The sequence below is a fragment of the Ambystoma mexicanum genome, chromosome 9 (assembly GCF_040938575.1).
Source record: "Ambystoma mexicanum isolate Mex_15411 chromosome 9, UKY_AmexF1_1, whole genome shotgun sequence".
Classification (NCBI taxonomy): domain Eukaryota; kingdom Metazoa; phylum Chordata; class Amphibia; order Caudata; family Ambystomatidae; genus Ambystoma; species Ambystoma mexicanum.
In genome coordinates this window covers 1,239,648,220-1,239,667,055 of record NC_090931.1, presented here as the reverse complement: position 1 = coordinate 1,239,667,055, position 18,836 = coordinate 1,239,648,220, and the positions used below count along the sequence as shown (strand labels likewise).

The 18,836-nt window shown below is 47.6% G+C and overlaps 1 protein-coding gene across 6 annotated transcripts in view; it reads left to right on the top strand.

Annotated features, from left to right (window-relative positions):
- Positions 1–18,836, top strand: part of SLC35F5 (solute carrier family 35 member F5) — a 1,900,137-nt gene that overhangs the window by 561,936 nt on the left and 1,319,365 nt on the right. For all 6 annotated transcript variants that reach the window (XM_069616580.1, XM_069616583.1, XM_069616584.1 and 3 more), the window contains one exon: positions 14,389–14,530. In XM_069616580.1, coding sequence (XP_069472681.1) covers positions 14,396–14,530 — 135 coding nt within the window. In that variant the 5' untranslated portion in view covers positions 14,389–14,395. The remainder of the gene's footprint in view (positions 1–14,388; positions 14,531–18,836) is intronic.

The window sequence follows — 18,836 nt, the reverse complement described above, 5'->3', positions numbered from 1 at the left end:
AGTGTGAAATGATACTATGTAATTTCTATGGACAAGTAATATCTCAGTTCCTTTTGGAACAGGCACAAGGTAACATTTTCAAAGCAAAATTACCGTGGACATTGGAATGCATGTAGGTTTCCCTGAAAATAGCCTCAATCGTGAAGTTTAGAACTGGTAATTTATGGAAACAGCAGTTCTTGTTACACCTATAGTGAGTCTTACGTTGGCCTGGGTAAATTCGATGAAGAATAGTCCCATGTTCATAGCACTCTTTTAGAGAACTAGAGCATGTTGCTCACCTGATGGTCCAACAGCTGTGTCTTATCTTTATTCCAACTTGTTTACATGACACTCCAATGTATTGTTCTTATAAATAATCTGCAATCTAGTTTATCCTTTCCACAGGAAGCTGCAAGGCACCACTATGCCTACTGCACGATAATTCTTGTGCATTTTCTGAAAACGTATGATCTACATTACTATTTAACTTTCAAAAAGATGTTGGCAAAACAGACTGGCTCCAATATCCCTTACATATGGGACGAGGCAGGGTTGCCCACTTTTTATCTTTGCTTTGCTAATGGAACCCTTTTCCCAACTGGTCCGCAACAATACCACTATCCAGGGCTTTATAATAGGTTCCAAACACTATAAGCTGTCCCTATATGGGGACTATGTGATGCTCACCCTTTCAAACGTCCAGTCTTCTTTACGACAGTCCCTCATAGAGCTGGACTCCTTTAAACGGGTTGCAGGCTTTGAGGTCAACTACAATGAATCTGGGGCCTTGGGGGTTGGACTGACGCCGGGAGAAGTGAAGGCTGCTCGACCTTTCTACCCAATTAAGTGGGAGGATAAAGCCGTAAAGTATTTGGGGGTTATATCTTGGCGCTCCCGAGAGAGCTATATGCAGCAACCCCCCCACCCCCTGTTTAAGGAACTGGAAGCTGATCTGGAGAGGTGGCTGGCCCAGGAGTTCTCGTTAATGGTTCAGGTCACTGCCTGTGAAATGAACTTGCTTCCAAGATTCCTCTACCACTGCTCGGCGCTCCTAGTGGAGATCCTACACACTTCTCTTCTCCGATTGCAGTTCAGGATCTTTCAATCTATATGGCGGGAGAGAAAGGCTAGGATTCCTAGGAAGGTGATAATGGCAGTGCCCGAATAGGTGGGATGGGGGTCCCAAACCTCTGCAATTACTATGTAACAGCGCAGCTGACTGACTTCCTCGCCTTGCTAACGCCTAATGACCCCCCAAGATGGGTTGAAATGAAATAATCTAGAGCGCCACTTCCCTGCAGCTCTTTGCCATACACCTCTGCCCTGGCACGGAAACACTGGCTCGACCTATTGTCCTCCACGAAAACGACAGTGAATATATGGGGCTCAGTGATGAAAAAGGCAGGACTCCCGAGGGGATGGGCCCACGCTCCCTTATTCTCCATGACCTGGACTTTACCCTGGGCCTTTCGGCTAGCCGCATTTGGGAGATGGTCTCAAGGGAGCCTGCAATATATATGTCGGCTCTTTGAGGGCTGATCACTCCGGTCCTTTGCTTCCAACAAGGAGAGCTTCTCACTGTCAGAAGCAGATCGGTTTGATTATGCCCAAATTCAACACTGGATAGTTCACCAAGTGGTTTGATAAAGGGCTACACGTGACCTGGGGTCCATTGAACTCTCCTTGATAGAGGGCACAAGAGAGGGGAACTGTTGGATAAGATTTTCATATAAATGATAAATCTTTCTGACCTGTGTCAACCCCAGAACTATTTGCTGGACTGGTTGATTAGTTTTCCCTATACCTCAGTGAGCGGGAATCTTTTTCCACTCTGTCTTTTACTCTTTTTATGGGTATCATGTTTTAGACTCTCCATAGTGTCTTGTAAAAGTTATCCTCATTGACAACATTTTGGCAATAAGTGCTTATTGTTGCTAAGTTTCCCTAGGGGCTCCCCTCTTTCTCCAGCATGGGGTCTGGCATGGATTCACATGCTCATGAATATTCCCCGTCGTCGGGCTGGGAATCCTCGGTAAAGAAAAAATCAGTATCAGTTTCGTTTCTGATCTGTCTTTCGTAGTAGTAACCAATCACTGATCTCTGCGTCATACTGACCACAGCCAATGACTGCCCTCTCCCTAAGCCCCGCCTCTGGCAGCCATCTTCAGATTTTTACCGCACGTTCAAGTGTTGGGATCCTCGTGCTATTGCTCTTGAGCGTTAGTGCTTTTTTTCGCGTTTTTTCTCAGAAAAATTTCTCTTTTTTCGGTCAAAAGAGCCTCAAGCCACCGTTTCTTCATCTGATTAACGGGGACCCGTGTCGGATTCGTCTATGCCCCTCAAGGGTGAAGATTTCATCGAGCCACGCTTTTGGAGGACTCCAGAAGTTTCTCAGGCCCATCTCGGACATGGCCCAGGAGAAGGGAAGCTCGACGCCCGGAAAGCTGTTCAGGGTCTGCCCTGGATGCCAGCTTCAGAATGTCTTTAAGGAGGACGAACACTCCCTTTGCCTTTACTGCCGTCATGAGGACAAGACGCACGTGGAGAAGGACTGTGCGTTTTGCGGCAATATGTCGGAGCGGACCATGAAGGACCGCCATCAACGTCTCGCCAACTGGCTGGAAGGAAAGAGCCCGTCAGGCGAGAAGAAGAAGAAGTCCGAGCGGTCTTCTAAGACCTTTGAGGGCGCCCCGGCGACGGGGGTCCAACAGAAGGCCAAGCACCGCGAGTCCGCTGGCACCGGGAGCGCCGAACGGTCGGGCTCTACGGGCGCCAGGCAGGGCGCATCCTCCCCGGCGCCGTCAACCACGAGCCAACGCTCTGGCTCGGGTAAGAGGAAGGCTGAGCACCCGGCGAAACTCCTGGAGAGACCCCGGTCGTGCCCTAAGGCCCCATCGGAGGGGGAGCGAGGTGGTGACCCTCCCCCCAAGGAGAAGGCGGTGAGCGCACCTAAGGTGGTGAAAGCCTTGATCCATCCGGTAAAGGCCTCTATCGAGACAGTCGCGGCGGCCCTGGCTCAGCCTGTGGAGGCTACACCAGTGGTGGCGACCCCGGGGCCCAGAATCTCCCTGCCACCGCGGAGGGAGTCCTCTTTCATGCCCATCGACAGGACCCCCGTGAAACCTCCGACGGAGAAGAAAAAGGGGGGGCAGGAGGTCGTCGTGGACTCGGCCTCAACCTCTGAGGAGGAGCTGATCGAAGTCTTAGGCCACGGCTCTGGCGTGGAAGAAGGCCTTCCTGTCGGGAGGGACCCCGACGTGGAAGACGACGAGGGCGTCGAGGGTGCCGACGGGGCTCCTGATCGCCCGTCGGAACTCCCTCAACCAGTGCCGCAAGACAACTCGGCGGCCATTTTGTTGGCTATACAGTCCTTATGCTCGGAGATAAGGACGAGACTGCCGTTGCCACCAACGGAGGAACCGCTCTCGACGGGGGACTCGGAGCCAGGCCCTTCTGGGAGACCCCCCAAGAGAAGAAGGATTCATCCTCCACCTCCTTTTCAGCCATCGCACCCTGCTCAGCCCTCCTCCCCGTCCACGAAACGTGGGGATGATACGGGGACTGACACGGCCGCGACGGGTACAGACGACGAGGTTTACGACGAGGATCTCCCGTCGTCACCTCCCACCCGGGCTTCCCCGCCCGACGAGATTGGATCGTTTCACTCCATGATCGCCAGGGCATCCGAGCTTTTCCAGCTCTGCCCGGAAGAGAAGAAGGAAGGTTTCCTTTATCAACGGCGCGAGACCAAGAGGAAGACGGTCCTCGCTGTACCTCTACTAGATGATATTTGGGATGAGGGCCTCGCCCTCCTCAAGAACCCATCCACGACGCCGGCTAGAAGGGATCGGTACGAGAAGAAGTACCGGGTCCCGGACGCGCCTTCGGGCACAGCCGACCCCGGACTCGGTCGTCTCCGCGGCGGCCAGGAAAAAAGCGGGGGGGGGCGCGGCCTCTACGTCAACCTCCCCGCCGGATGGCGAAGGAAAGAAATTAGACACGATGGGACGCAGAGTCATCTCGTCGGCAGCGACGACAATTAAGGCGGCCAACGCCTTGGCTATCGTAGCCCGCTACGACAGGGAGTTGTGGTACAAACTGGCCCCCCTGCTGGACTCCCTGCCAGACGACAAGAGAGCGGAAGCCCTAGAGATCTTGCAAGAAGGAGAGGTGGCGTCGGACCACGCCATTACGATTGCGACGGACATCGCTGACACTGGATTTCGCCAGTTGGGCAACGGCGTGTGCCTTAGGCGGCGTGGATGGCTCAAGGCTACTGACTTCCGTCAGGACGTGCAGACCAGAGTCTTGGACATGCCGTTCGACGGAAACAACCTGTTTGGGAAAACAGTGGACGATTCCCTTCAAGCCATCAAGGCGGACACGGAGACGGCCCGGGCTCTTGGGGTTCTCCAGCAACGGCGGCCGCCCTTTCGGAGCGGCGGAGGCAAACAGGGTGCCTCCAAAGGTTCCAGCGGCGTATTTTCCACCTACCGTCAAGCGGCCCGTTCGTCGTCACAGGAAGCTTACAGGGGACGAGGCAAGTCAGGCGGACCCCGCCGTCGTCGCCAAGGAGGACAAGGCGGCAAAGCCTCGTCTAAGCAGGACTGAACCGGCCGTGGGGTCGGGCCCCCACCGAAGCACCCTGGTGGGAGGCCGGCTGGCGAGCTTCGTCAGCGCGTGGGAGTCCATCTCCACCGACCGTTAGGTGCTGGACGCCCTAGCTCAGGGTCACGCGCTCGAGTTTCTAAAGAGGTGCCCGCGCGTCCCCCCTGTGGCCAGGAAAGAACATCACGTCCCTCAACTTCTCTTGGAGGTAAAGGCGATGCTCAAGAAGGGCGCCATCGAGCTCGTCCCAAAGAGGCTTCGGGGCTCCGGAGTTTACTCAAGATACTTCCTCGTGAAGAAGACGGGAGGATGGCGTCCCATCCTGGACCTACGATGACTGAACAAATTCATCAAGGCACAGAAGTTCCGGATGGTCACCCTCCAACACGTCCTGGGTCAACTGGAGGAGGGCGATTTCCTGTCGTCGTTGGATTTGGAGGATGCCTACTTCCATATTCCCATCCTAAAGGGACACCGAAAGTTTCTCAGGTTCGTGGTCCAAGGGCGTCACTACCAGTTCAGAGCCCTTCCCTTCGGATTGAGGTCGGCACCCAGGGTGTTCACCAAGTGCCTCGCACCGGTGGCGGCGCAGCTGCGCCGAGAGGGGATCCACGTCTACCCCTACCTGGACGACTGGCTCATCCGAGCAAAGACGAAGGAGCTCGCCGTGGAGCACACGGCAAGGACCGTCCAACTACTCACGGACCTGGGATTCTCCATAAACTACGCTAAGTCCCACCTGGTGCCCGCGCAAGACGCACTGTTTCTGGGAGCGAAGCTCGACACAGTGTCGCTTCTGGCCTCTCCATCGGAGGAAAGGACGAGGGCCATCTTGGGCAAGGTGCAGCTGATGCTGGTTGCGGACGCGGCCAGGGTAAGGTCCACCAAGTCCCTCCTCGGAATGATGTCTTCTTGCATTTATCTCATCCGCCTGTGCAGGCTCCGGATGCGCCCGTTGCAGGAGTTCCTCGATGCGCGTTGGATGCAGGCGACGGGCAGCTTCGAAGACAGGATCTCAGTCAATGAGACTTTCCGCCCAGCGATCCGGTGGTGGGGCAGCTGCGCGATAGATGGCAGCGGGCATGGACTTCCAGACCCCAGCACATCAGGAAACGGTGACGACGGACGCCTCCCTGGAAGGATGGGGAGCACACACCAGAGATCTCCAAGCAAGAGGCCTTTGGCTCCCGGAGGAGAGGTTACTACACATCAACGTCCTGGAACTCTGAGCTGTGTTCTGGGCCCTCAGGTCGTTCCTTACGTCCCTCAAAGGCAAGGTCGTGAGGGTCTTCACAGACAACACCACCACAATATTCTACATCAGGATGCAGGGGGGGAACCAGATCCCCAGCCCTATCCAAGGAAGCGCAGGATCTGTGGCACTGGGCCGTTGCCCAAGGGATGTTCCTGGTGCCCTTCCATCTGGCAGGAATAAAGAACACCATTGTTGACTCACTCAGCAGGGAGCTGCACTCGTGCCACGAGTGGGAACTTCGGCAGGATCAAGTGGATGTCCTATTCCGACGACGGGGCAATTCCCAGATCGACCTATTTGCGATGGTGACAAACACCAAGTGCCGGAGGTCCGCCAACAGGTTTCCCCAGCCGAGGAGTATGGACGATGCCTTATCATTCCCCTGGGGCGGCCTGTTCCTGTATGCGTTGCCCCTGTGGCCGTTGCTGCTGCGACTCATCAGTCAACTCAGACGGTCCCGGTGCAGGATGATCTTAGTCGCACTGGCGAGGCCGAGGCAGATCTGGTTCCCGGACCTTCTGGACATCTTGGGGCCTCCCCACCCCCACCCCGGTTGAACTTCCGACGGATGCGGATCTTCTCGCCAGGGAAGGAGGCGCCATCCTCCGTCACGACCCAGGATTGCTGAACCTGCAGGCCTGGCTCCTGCAGCACTAGAGTTCGGAGGGTACGATATTGGGGCGGACTGCAAGGAGGTGCCTGCAAAGGCCAAGTCGTCCTCGACTCTCAAGTGCTATGGACACAAATGGAAGAGGTTCTCTGTCTGGTGCTGTGCACAGAAGATTAACCCTCTGCGGATTACGGCCCCTCAAGTGCTGCCGTACTTGTTATCGCTGGCCAATGCGGGGCTGGTACATGCCTCCATCAAGATCCATCTGGCGGCCATCTCCTGCTACACCAGAACTCCGGGGCGGTCATCTCTGTGGTCTCATCGCCTGGTGAATGAGTTCATGAAAGGACTGTTCCGATCGTTCCCGCCGGTGAAGGCTCCGGCCACGGCGTGGGAGCTCAACGTGGTGCTGACCAGGCTCATGGGGCCGCCATTCGAGCATCTGCATTCGGGACTGTTGAAGTTCCTGTCGTGGAAGACAGCGTTTCTTGTGGCCATTACCTCCGCACGACGAGTGGGAGAGACCCAGGCCCTCTCCTGTAAACCTCCATACCCGACATTCCACGAGACGAGGGTAGTGCTGAGTACGCACCCCTCCTTCATGCCCAAGGTGCTGTCGGACTTCCATCTCAATGAGCCCTTGGTGTTACCTGTTTTCTTCCCATCGCCGGCTGAGAGGACTTTGCACTCGCTGGATGTGGCTAAAGCGCTGAAGTTCTACGTGGACCGCACGAAGAGTCTTCGGAAGACATCACAGCTGTTTGTAAACTTTGGACCTGTGAACCAAGGGAAGGCCCACTCGAAGGCTTCCATTTCCAGATAGCTGTCCGGCTGCATCATGCACTGTCACCGGTTGGCAAACCGACCGTTGTCCGGCCCTCCGAGAACCCATTCAACCAGAGCGATCGCTGCTACCACGGCGTTCTTGTCTGGTGTGTCCCTGCTGGACATCTGCAGGGCTGCTACGTGGAGGTCGACGCACACCTTTGCAAGATTCTACTGTGTCGACCGGGATTCCAGGGAGAGTCCAGAGTTGGCCAGGCAGTGCTGCGCAACCTGTTCGCTTGAAGGTGAGCCTGGTGAGAGGGTAAGAGATGCTTAATGTTGAGTTGTTGAAATGCTTAATGTTGAGCCTTGCCACCTCCCGTGGTTGTGCATGTGTGTACTGCTATGTATTCTTGTATTCATGAGCATGTGAATCCATGCCAGACCCCATGCTGGAGAAGAAACAAGTTTTTTTACCAGTAACTTGTTCTCCAGCATGGGTCTGGCATGGATTCACATGCGAACCCTCCCTCCTACCCCTCTGCGGCTCTTCTCTTGGTCCTACTGCCACTTTACGTGCTACCAAATCTGAAGATGGCTGCCAGAGGAGGGGCTTAGGTAGAGGGCAGTCATTGACTGGCGGCAGTATGACCCAGAAACCAGTGATTGGTTACTAGTAGAAAGACAGTTCAGAAACTAAACAAACTGATTTTTTCTTTACCGAGGACTCCCAGCCTGACGATGGGGAATATTCATGAGCATGTGAATCCAAGCCAGACCCATGCTGGAGAACAACATTTACAGATAAGTAACTTGTTCCTTCCTTCGGAACTCTGACTTTTGCTACTTAAGAACCTATCCTGACCTGCCTGTTGGAAACTAGACCCCAGTGACCCCAATTCTGCCACTGAGAACACTCATGCTCCAAGAATAAGGGAATGACTTCTAAAGGCTTGGGCCTTTTGCCTAGAAAAGAGAATGCATGTTTAAAAGTTACTTGCAAAAGGAATTGGTTGGTAACTGTAACTCTGAGAGTGATCAGTTACAAAAGTTATTACTTATATGAGAAATGTTCAGCCGTTCTGAAAAGTGTGTATGTATATATTTTTTAAATGTTTTATTACATTTTCACAAGTACAATTATACAGATATGGTATTTGCGCTTAATTTTGTCATTTGTTTGTTTTTCATTCTCATCTCCCCTCCAGTTCCCTCCCTAACCCCAACTTTAAACAGGAACTGTGTCACAAGGTCATTTTCTTTGAGCTGTGATTTTCTGGGTCAAAGAGTCTTTATGGGCTATGCATATTAGTAGTCTTTTAGCATTGTATAACTCTCAGTTGTCTCATATTTGTTTTCCCATCAGGTAATATGTTTCAAGGGGCTTTGTCATGGTGAACAATTCTTGCACTAGCACATTCCACGATGTAATGTCTGTGAAGCTTTCCTCTTCTTCCCCCTCTTAGTGCTTCGTACCAAACGGCTGCTTCTGCTATAGTCCATCTTTTCAAGTCTTTCTGACACATTTCCACACTGTCCATCTTTGGCTTTCCACATCATCGCGATTTGCCGTTTGGCCAGTGCCCACGACAGGTCTATCATCTTTTTCATTGCCCTGTTTTTGTTCGGGTATTCGAATATGTCTAGGAGGCAAGCTTCAATTGTCCAGTCTTGGCCCTTCATTCTGTTCTCATGCAGGCGTTGCTTTATTCTGTGCCAGTACTTTTGGATTGTTGGGCAGAGCCAGAACATATGGCCTAGTTCAGCGTTTCCTTCCCTACATTTTGGGCAGTTTTGTACGTTTGCTGCGGGGAAGCGTGATATCCTTCTTTGGGTTAGATATGCTCTGTGGAATACTAAAAATTGTAATTGTTTCAGTCTGGCGTTTCTTGATATCTTCTTGGGGTACAGTTTCACTCTTGCCCATTCTTTGTCTGTGATTTCTCTTCCTTTTCTGCTTCCTGTGTCTGTTTTCCTTTGGATGACTCGTTAGGAATCTCTACTAGTAGCATCTGGTACAGTCTGGATATCCTGTGTCCTCCTTCGGTTATATCGTACAGGAGGCCTAATGCAGGGATCTCAGTTTGTAGGGCTGTCGGGGTTGGCCACTTAGTCTTAAGCTGTCTGAAGAGTCTTGCATAGGTTATGTATTGGCCACAATACATTTTGTGGGTTTCGATCAAGTCCTGGAACTCCAGTATCGCCCCTACCGGGGCCAGGTCTCCCATTGTGATTAATCCTTTACTCTCCCAGTAAGTTCTGCTTAGTTTGAGGTGTTCTTCACTGGATCCATTGAGACGCCAGTGGTATCTGGGGGGAGTATGGTTTGTCAACCTTTAGTATTCTCCTCGTCCTGTTCCATCTCTGTAGCCCTAGCTGCAGGGGCATTGGGGGTTGTGTGATTCTATTGTTCTTTAGCCAGAGCACTTCCTTAAGAAAGAATGGTGACACTGTGTTGCTCAATAGGGCATGCTCCATTGTCTCTGTGTCTGCCAGCCAGCTTCCTATGTGTTGTGATTGGCTTGCTAGATAGTATAGTTTGAAATGTGGGAGGCACACTCCTCCTTCTGTATAGTCCCTGCATAGTACTTCCATAGCCACCCTTTTTTGACCCTTACCCCATATGAAGCTGCTCAGTACAGAGTTTAGGTCTTTAAAGAATGCTTTTGGTATACGGTACGGTACATTTATGAAATGGTACAATAATCCTGGGAGAGCTTTCATTTTTACTATTGATATCTGTCCTATCACTGACAGGGGGAGTTTTTCCCAGAATTGTATGGATGATTCTAGGCCTTTTTATGCTCTCAATGTATTGGCTTTATGGGTGTCTTCTATGTTATGGTATAATGTTTGTACCTAGGTAGCGAAATGTGTTCTGATTCCATTGGAGTTCGAGGCGGGGAGTTGGTCTTCTTTTTTGCCTGCCCAGCCCGCTAGGGGAAATAAGCAGGATATGATCTTGTTGATGGAAATTCCGCATAGGCGTGCAAAGTTGTCTAGTACTTCCTGGTATGTCCCTAGGTTGTCTTTTGGGTATTTCATATATAGTAATATATCATCTGCATAAAGGGATATGATGTGTGTGATTCCCATCTATTTGTAGCCCCTCATTTGTGAATGTTTCTCTCATATAAATCGCTAGGGACTCTAATACCAAAATATACAGGAGGGGTGACAGTGGACAGCCTTGTTTTGTGCCCTTGCGGATTGGAAATAGGTCCGAGGTGTGTTTGCCTGTGCAGACTCTTGCTGTTGGCCTCGTGTAGCATATGTGTATCCACCTCATGAATCCATGTCATATTCCATAATGTTCTAGAGGCGCAAACAGCCATTCCCAGCGCACAGAGTCGAATTCCTTGTTTCCATCTAAAGCTGCTATTGCGCAGCCTTCAGGCTTAACTTGCTTTCTGTCTGACTGCTAGGAGTTGCCTTAGGTTTGCTGTTGTGCTCCTCCCTGGGATGTATCCTGTCTGGTCTGGATGGACCAGTGTTGTGATTACCCTCTTGAGCCGTTCTGGTAATACTGCTGTGAGAATCTTGGTGTCTTGATTCATCAATGCAATTGGCTGATAGGATTCACATTCTTTTATCTTTGCCTGGTTTTAGGATTGGTAATATCAGGGCTTGTTCCATCGAGTCTGGGAGGGCTTCTGTTTCGTATGCTTCAAGTAGGACTTGGAGCAGTTGTGGGGGTAGTAAATCTGTGTACTCGTTATAAAATTCTGGTGGGAGCCCGTCACTACCTGGTGTTTACAGTAGGTAACAAGGGGGATGACTCCTTCTACCTCTTCCAGGGTAAGGGGGTTATCTAGCATTTCTCGTTGTTCTATTGTTAGTGTGGGCAGTCCTATGTCTTCCAGGGTTTCTATTATTTCTGCGTTCTTGGAGTGCGTATTATCTTCAAACAACTTACTTTAAAAGTCTCTAAAGGCATGATTGATGTCTGTTTGTGATCTCCATATATGTCCACATTTGTCTATTTCCACTGCTTCCTCTCTAGTATCTGAGCCCCGTATTAACCAGGCTACGAACCTACCTGGTTTGTCACCCTGCCCCTGTATTTTGTACTAAGCAAGTCATCTAGCTTTTCCCATTGTTCCATTTTTTTTTTTTTTTTTTGTCGGAATGTTATGATGGTAGCTTCTTTGTTCTCTTCCGGTTAGTCTGTCTTTTCCAGTTCCTTAAAGGAATGGTTCGCCCAAAAAATGTTATTTAAAAAATAGATAGGCAATATAAAAAAAAAAAACGATTGCCATTGTTTTTTTCGAAGTCCCTATGTAAAATTTTGAGCAATTCAAGCTCAAAGATAGCACATGGGGGCATCCATTTTGTGAAATGGATGCCCGCCGCTGTGCTCGCTTTGGCTTCTGTGGCACTAATGAAGGAAAAGCCAGCCAGCTGTAGTAAACAAAAGCTACCACTGGGTGGCTTTTCCTTCATTGGTGCTGTACGCGGAGGACGGGGACCGGAGACTACAGGCAGAAAAGAATTTTCACGATGATGGGCCTCGATGGGGCTACTGGGGGACTGAAAAGTGTATATATAAGGTTGTTTTACTTATCTTAGAAATGTTTTGACGTTCTGAAAAGTATATGCAACATCTTTCTTTCCTTAGAAACTGTTTCGCCATTCTAACAGAAAGTGGATGTACGGTTATATTACTCACCTGTAATTTGGTTGTGCCTCTTCCCAAAAGTAATGCTGTTGGTTACACTTCACTATTCCTGTTAGGATAAATGTATGAGTGTCCCCCAACTGGGTCTTGCTTCCCCTGACTTGCGGTTAGCCTGTCTATCATAAGTCTGCATTAGGTTATACCTACCTAGAATAACTTTGTGTAACACTGGGTTTTGCTTTCCCTGATTTGTTTTAGACGGACACAGAAACAGTCTCAGGTTTATACCTGCCTTTAAGTTACTGATGGCTCATGTAAAAAGTGTATAGGTTTTACTTAACTTGAGTATAAATGTGTTATCCTAAAATAAGTTAGTTATTGCTTCCCTTAGTCTGTGAACTGAAAATCAACTGTAATTAAATATTACACTCCAAGGTCCAACTCCCCTAGAATAACTGTTATCCTGAATCAGAGTTATAGGTGTTTTACTGTTCCTAGAAAAAGTGTACCATTATTCACAAAAAGTATATTGTCCAGTTGGTTTACAAGGTGATTTCTTGCTGAGCGTCACGGTACAACTGATAGGGTCTACTACATATATAGTAACTATTGGTTTGACTTCCCTAAAACTCCTGTTGGGTGTTCCAAATAAGGTATATGCTTTGGTCTGTGTACTTTCAAGCATAGTGTTGTTTTCCTATGTGTGCAGATGATCTGTGATGGTACTTATTTTCCCCAACATTTATCTGGGCCTACTTGTATTTAAATAAACCATTTATTTGTCTACAATACATAGTGTTTCAGTGTTTCTTTGGTCCATTTGTATCACAATTTCATTGTAACGATTCTACAGCTCTCTCTCCCTCTTAAAATGAGCCTGGCTGATCTGTCTGTTACCCTGAACTCAGGTGGGTACAGGCTTATACTAAGAGTGGAGTCTTGTACTGCCTCAGTTGAATGGTTTTACTAAGCCCTTAGTTGGACTTGAGAAAAACGGTCCTAGCTGGAACATTTCTAGGCTGTATAGACTCCTGCAGGTGGACAAGTGGGCCCTCCGACCCCGCTACATAACCCAGTGGGAAGCAGACCTAGGCTATCCCAAAGAGGACCAGATATGGGTGGATATCTGGACAAGAAACTACTCCTCTTCCAAATGCGTGACGAATAAGTAATGTGCCTTCAAATTGACGTAACAATGGTACTACCCCAGGTGAGGTTGCACCGTTTCAAAAGCTCATTGAACCCGGCTTGTTGGAGAAAATGTCGGGCTCAAGGGACACATCTACACATGTGGTGGGTATGTCCCATTGTCTGAACCTTTTTGGAGAAGATGATCGGGTCCAACTCTCGATGCAGGCCGTGGTGATCTTGTTCAGGGTGCTGGTCCCAGGGTTATACTCTGGGTCAGGAGGCGACTGCTATGCTAATCACCCAGCTTCTCCTGGTTGCAACGATTACCATTGCCCGGGCTTGGAAATCTCCTGAAGGCCCTTTATGGCCTCTATGGTGTGCAAGCATTTGGGACATTTTGCTGGATGAGAATATCATGGCAGCCAAGGAAGGGGTGCTGGAACTAGTTCATGGATATTTGGTCCCCGATCCTGGAGTCCCCTGTGTTTGTGTGGTGCTCTGATGCCCACAGGCTTTTGGCGCTGGATAAAAAAATAAATAATAATAAAAAAATACGACCTGAACTTTCTGGCATTGGCGCACAAACCACATCTAGCGGCACTGTTCCTGTGCGATTGTTAAATTTGTGTGGGGGTTTGCCAGGTCCTATTGCTGTGTGTGTGTGTGGGGGTCGGGGGGGGGGGTGGAAGGGACCAGGAAAAGAGGGGGGTGGGGTGAGGAACTGTCAAACAATAACACAGCAACATAATCGTATCCAAACTGAAAAAAATGCAGTTCCAAGCATCAGATACAAAGCCAACGGTTTGTGCAACCTCTCAGGCACTTTTCTATTTAGCATGGTATACACGAAGGAACACCATGGGTGGACCTACAGATACTAAACAAAAGTGGGACTAGAGCGCTCACCTGCTTTGAGCTTGGCCATGGAGGGCAATTGCACAGGCAAATATGGTGCACAGAGCGCTTTCTCACGTGGAAACAAGCCAGATGAGTCTGAGGTTTTCCCAATCTCGAAAATGTGCTTCATGGGACAGTTTGAGGGTGGGGCCCTGAGGTGGTCTCAGAAGCTTACCTACTATGGAATAAGAATTCTGCACTATGAAGAGAATCATGCCTACTCAACTGTTTATGGGGCTGGGTAAAATCGGGAGATGGGAATGGCTGAACCTGCCCGTTTGGGCAAAATGAACACGTTTGTATGTGATTTGTGGTGAAGGGAAGTGGCCATGCTCCCGGGTAGGGTGTTGGGAAACACATTTAAGGATCGTGGGTTTGGTATGCTTAATTTATCGGACTTTCATCTGGTGTTTATCTCGCAGCGTAAAGCATTTTTCAGACCTTCATTACAGTGTACACGTTGTTTGCATGCTGTGATGTTTAAGCCAAAATTAAAAACACATTGTTTTATACTTTTATTAGGTTACAAATGGTGTGGGTGTTGATCATGAACCGAATGAGTGTTCAGACCAGTTCCACTTCTCACCGAAGGCGCATGCTTCTCGGAATTGTCATTTTACTTCTGGTTGATGTGATCTGGGTGGCCTCTTCCGAGTTTACTTCAGTGAGTATTGCTTGATTTCACTCCTTTTATATTTGAACATTGTTGGTCATTAGGACAGTGTATGATATTATGTCCCCCTAAAAAGGACAATAAAATTATGCTGAAATGCATATCCAAATTTGGCCTCGCGATGGCAGTTTTCATCTTTTTGAAGAAGCTCATTTATGCAGGAAACTTGGGGAAAAAAAAGGGTTAATGAGGCAAGTTCTTTGACAGGATGATCTATCAAGTACCGTATTTTACCACACGTAGATATTTAGGGAATATAGATCTTGTTCCTTTGCAGTAAACTGCTTTATTTTTTAAAGGGAAGTATGTGCATTCATCAGACTGCAAAGAAAATGTTATTCATTATCTGTTAATTATTTTCTTGAAATGGCCACACACACTACTCGTATGCCTCACAGTAAATTACTTTGGGGTAAACCACATATAGTGTTGCCTTTAGAAAAAGGAAAACCTACACATACCCACTTCATAAAATAAAAGTTGCTGCGCTTTGTATTTTTTCCCCTCTTTCCAGGCCGTTAAGGTTTTCCAAAATCAGCCCTTAGTGGTAAGATTTTGAGAGGCCACCCTATTTATGGTAAACGGGGAAGGCACAGAGGGTAGCTAAAACCCAATCAAAGTAAGGTAGCTGAGCAGTCAAGGTTTAGTCTCACTCAGTGGTCTCTAGGGTTTACTAGTGCACACAGAGCAACACCAGTAATTCAAGTTGGACAGTTACGTATATCAAAATAGTTATTTAATCTGCCTTAAATTACACACTAACCATATACAAAATAACAGATAAGTATTGCCACGCACAACCTTAACGTATATACACAGTTATTCACCATTAGGAGTACACAATTGCACATTAATCAATTACCAGTGCAATACAGGTGAGTAGTTGGATGCAAGAACAAATTGGCAGAGCCAACGGAAGAACCCTTTCCCTCAATCTTACATTTGTTCAACCCTAAGATGGTATGGAGCCTTGTGCCCAACAGTCACAAGTTCCAAAATATAGCTTCTTCAGGAGGGTCCATTTCAAAATGATGCAGTGAGCTGTGGTGGTGCTTTTAGAAAGTAAGATACGTATTTAGAAAAGTTCAGCTAAGTACTCAACTCAATCCTGTTCACATGGATATGTGTAGAAAAGGATCCTTAACCCGGTTCCCACCACAAATGGTCAGGTCACAGTGAGTTAGGACCTAGTGACCAATGTTAATGAATGGAGCACACGGGCGGGGGAGTGGCAGATTCAGGTATTTTAACTTTACCCCCTGACTACGATTCTTCCAGGTATCGCTACAGGTCTTCCGGACTCCATTGGGAACAGTCTTCTGCACTTGGTTCTGCTGGTAGAGTGTGCAGGTCACTTTCTGTGTCTGAAGTTGCTCGCTTTGCACAGCAAAAGGTCCCAGTCCGCTTTCAGAAGAAGATCCAATATGAAGAAAGACGAAGACTTCTGCTGGGCAGACCCCCTCAGGACACCTCACGGGACTGAAGGAGTGTTCGAACGAAGATCATCGCGGCCAGGTGGTGACAAGTGATGGTACAACGGCGAACACAGAAACAATCCCAGCACAGCTTCTCTTAGTGAGGTAACTGACAATGCAGAGGCAGTGGACGTGCAGCATAAGCTGAAGATCTGCAAAGTTCTAAGGCTCTACTCAGAACAACAACTGCTGCAGCCAAGTAGCCAGGGAGAGAGCTTGTCAGCCCACTGGTTGGTCCAGGGACACTTGCGAGGGCACAGTTTCTCGAGCAGGGGTCGAGACTGGTTGTTACCACTGGTCCAGAGGTCGAAGCACCAATGCAGCTCTTTTGAGATTGGGTAGAGGAGCATGGTTTCATTGGACCATTCACTGGAGACCATGCTGGTCATCTGCAGGGTTTGTCTTTGGTTTGTCAGCGGGCTGCTCTTCTTCGTACAAGTCTTGATTCCAATAATGATCTGCTGTACAGTTACAGGAGCCCCCCCTTTATCCAATACTTAGGCTGGCCTCATGCCCGCCATGCTAAGGATATGCAATATGCAAATAGCCTATGGTTGTCCAATCCTTGACTACCACTGGTCATCATATCCGTCCAGCAACAGACTTTAGGGAGGCAGATGATGTGGACTGGGACCAGACAGTCCCAGCAACCTCCTCTGGCTCACACACACACACACACACACACACACACGCACAAAGCCCAATTGCCTGCAAAAGCAACAGCGTTCCCTGGTGAAGGGATTTCCATAAAAAGGCATTTCCTGATGCAAGAAAACAGGAAGAATGACAAAGAACAAGAGAAAAATGGTGTGGCAGGGCCTTCTTAATGTGCTATCCACTTTTACTAGCCATTTACAGTAAATACAAAAGTAGACCAATATCATTAAAACTGTAATAATCACAGCTGACGCCAGCTTGTTTTGGGCGCATTGTCAAAGTAACCAAAAAGCCATGATATCATTAGTTAGGATAATTCACTTTAAAGTGATGTGTGCAATTGTAAAAATACAAGCATTCATAAAGAGACAATCTCTTGAGTACTGACAGTCTTGGGGACTAGTCAGTTTCCCTGTAAGAAACATATTTCCTAAGTCATTTTAAAACATGTCTGAAGGAGGTCAGTGTGGGGATTGTTCTCTGTTAACACTGTTGGCTGAAATTATTTTCACATGCTGACACGAAGCTGCCTTGCAGCACAATATATCAATTAATATTTGTTACAAGGTTCTGATTTTGGGGCACTTCTAGTTTGATCAGTGATTACAGCTAAATTGGACCTTAAGAAACAAACATATAATAGTTGAGATTTATTTAAGTTTGGGCAGCCAACCTGTCCTCCTCCTAGATGTTTTGGTAAGACTCTGATGTTCTAGTTATTGGCCAACTCATCTGGTGGTTTGACAAGATGGCTACACCATATCTTAATGTAAATCTAAATTTGTTTTACAAAAGACAGCACACTGGTAAATTATCATTTAAACATCAGTTTGCTTTTAAAATGTGTTTTCGGCTGGAAAGTGATCCATTTATGCATCATGTATATTTTTCTTCTTGTAGTTTTAGGTCTGGTTATTCCCTTGCCCAATAAACCATAACTCAATAATTTAAAACAATATTTTTATTAAACATTAAAGACAAACAATAACAGGTAGTGGCAACACACCTAATCAATATTTCAACATATGTTTCATGCAGCTTTATCCTTCGCTTCTGGCTGTTAATCTGATGCGTAGACATGGTACTAACCTCACATTATGGTGTAGTTATTAACAAATGGTCATAACTGAACCCATATCACACTTTCATTGGTCAATGCTTCAAGCATAATTCCTGTATAATGGCCAAATGTCAGGCTGTCTAGGTACAGCAGGCATGGTTTGTATATAAGCAGTTCCCACATCACAACTGTTAGGGAGTTTTGCTAACGTCCACCTATGGTAGGACTATAAAAGACTCCTTTTATTGTACTGGCTTCCAACGCTTAATATAGGCCTGAACTACTTTTTTTATTTATTTTTTATTTTTTATTATTAGTTATTTTGGTCACGAGGAACTTGCGACCTTTCAACTTAAAACAAAGAAAATAAATTAAAAAAGAAAACATTTTGAAACATATGTTAAAACATGACAACTGTTTTACATCCATATTTGTGAGACATACTGAAACGTTACAATTATTAACATATATCTTCCTCCATAGATGGAGAATGCTCAGGACAGGGATTTCAAGGGTACATATATTCATAATTTCAATTGATGCAGATAATTTACAACAGCGTATCTCACCACCTTTCTCTTGGTGTAAAATAATAACTCCCATAATTTATCTGTTGTCATGTCCCTATATTCAGTAAATAAATGCTTAAAATGAACACACCGCACTGACAGCAATTCTTCACATTCGGAACATAAATGTTTGAGAGTTTCTGCAAACTGTTTGCAGAAACGGCAATTTAGGGCAGATCCGCAAACGTTACGCCTATTTAACACATGATTTGTTAGCCATAGGTTCAGGCGAAATCTCATAAAACCATCACGATGTCCTGAGCTGGGTGATTTTACCATATCATTTGCAACATTATGATATTGTTTCAGTTCGAAAGGATATTCCAGAAAGTTTTTATAATTGGCACATGCCACGCGAGTACAAATCCAGTCCAATTCCCAAATTTTAGTTTTTGCTCGATTTGGGTTCTCAATTAACACGGTTGCATCAATTTGTGCTTTTTCTAGGATAGACTGAATTTTTAAGTGCCACATTTTTGGAAAGTTATCCGTTGAGCACAACAAATAAGTAGAAATGATGTTAGCAATTCCTTTTG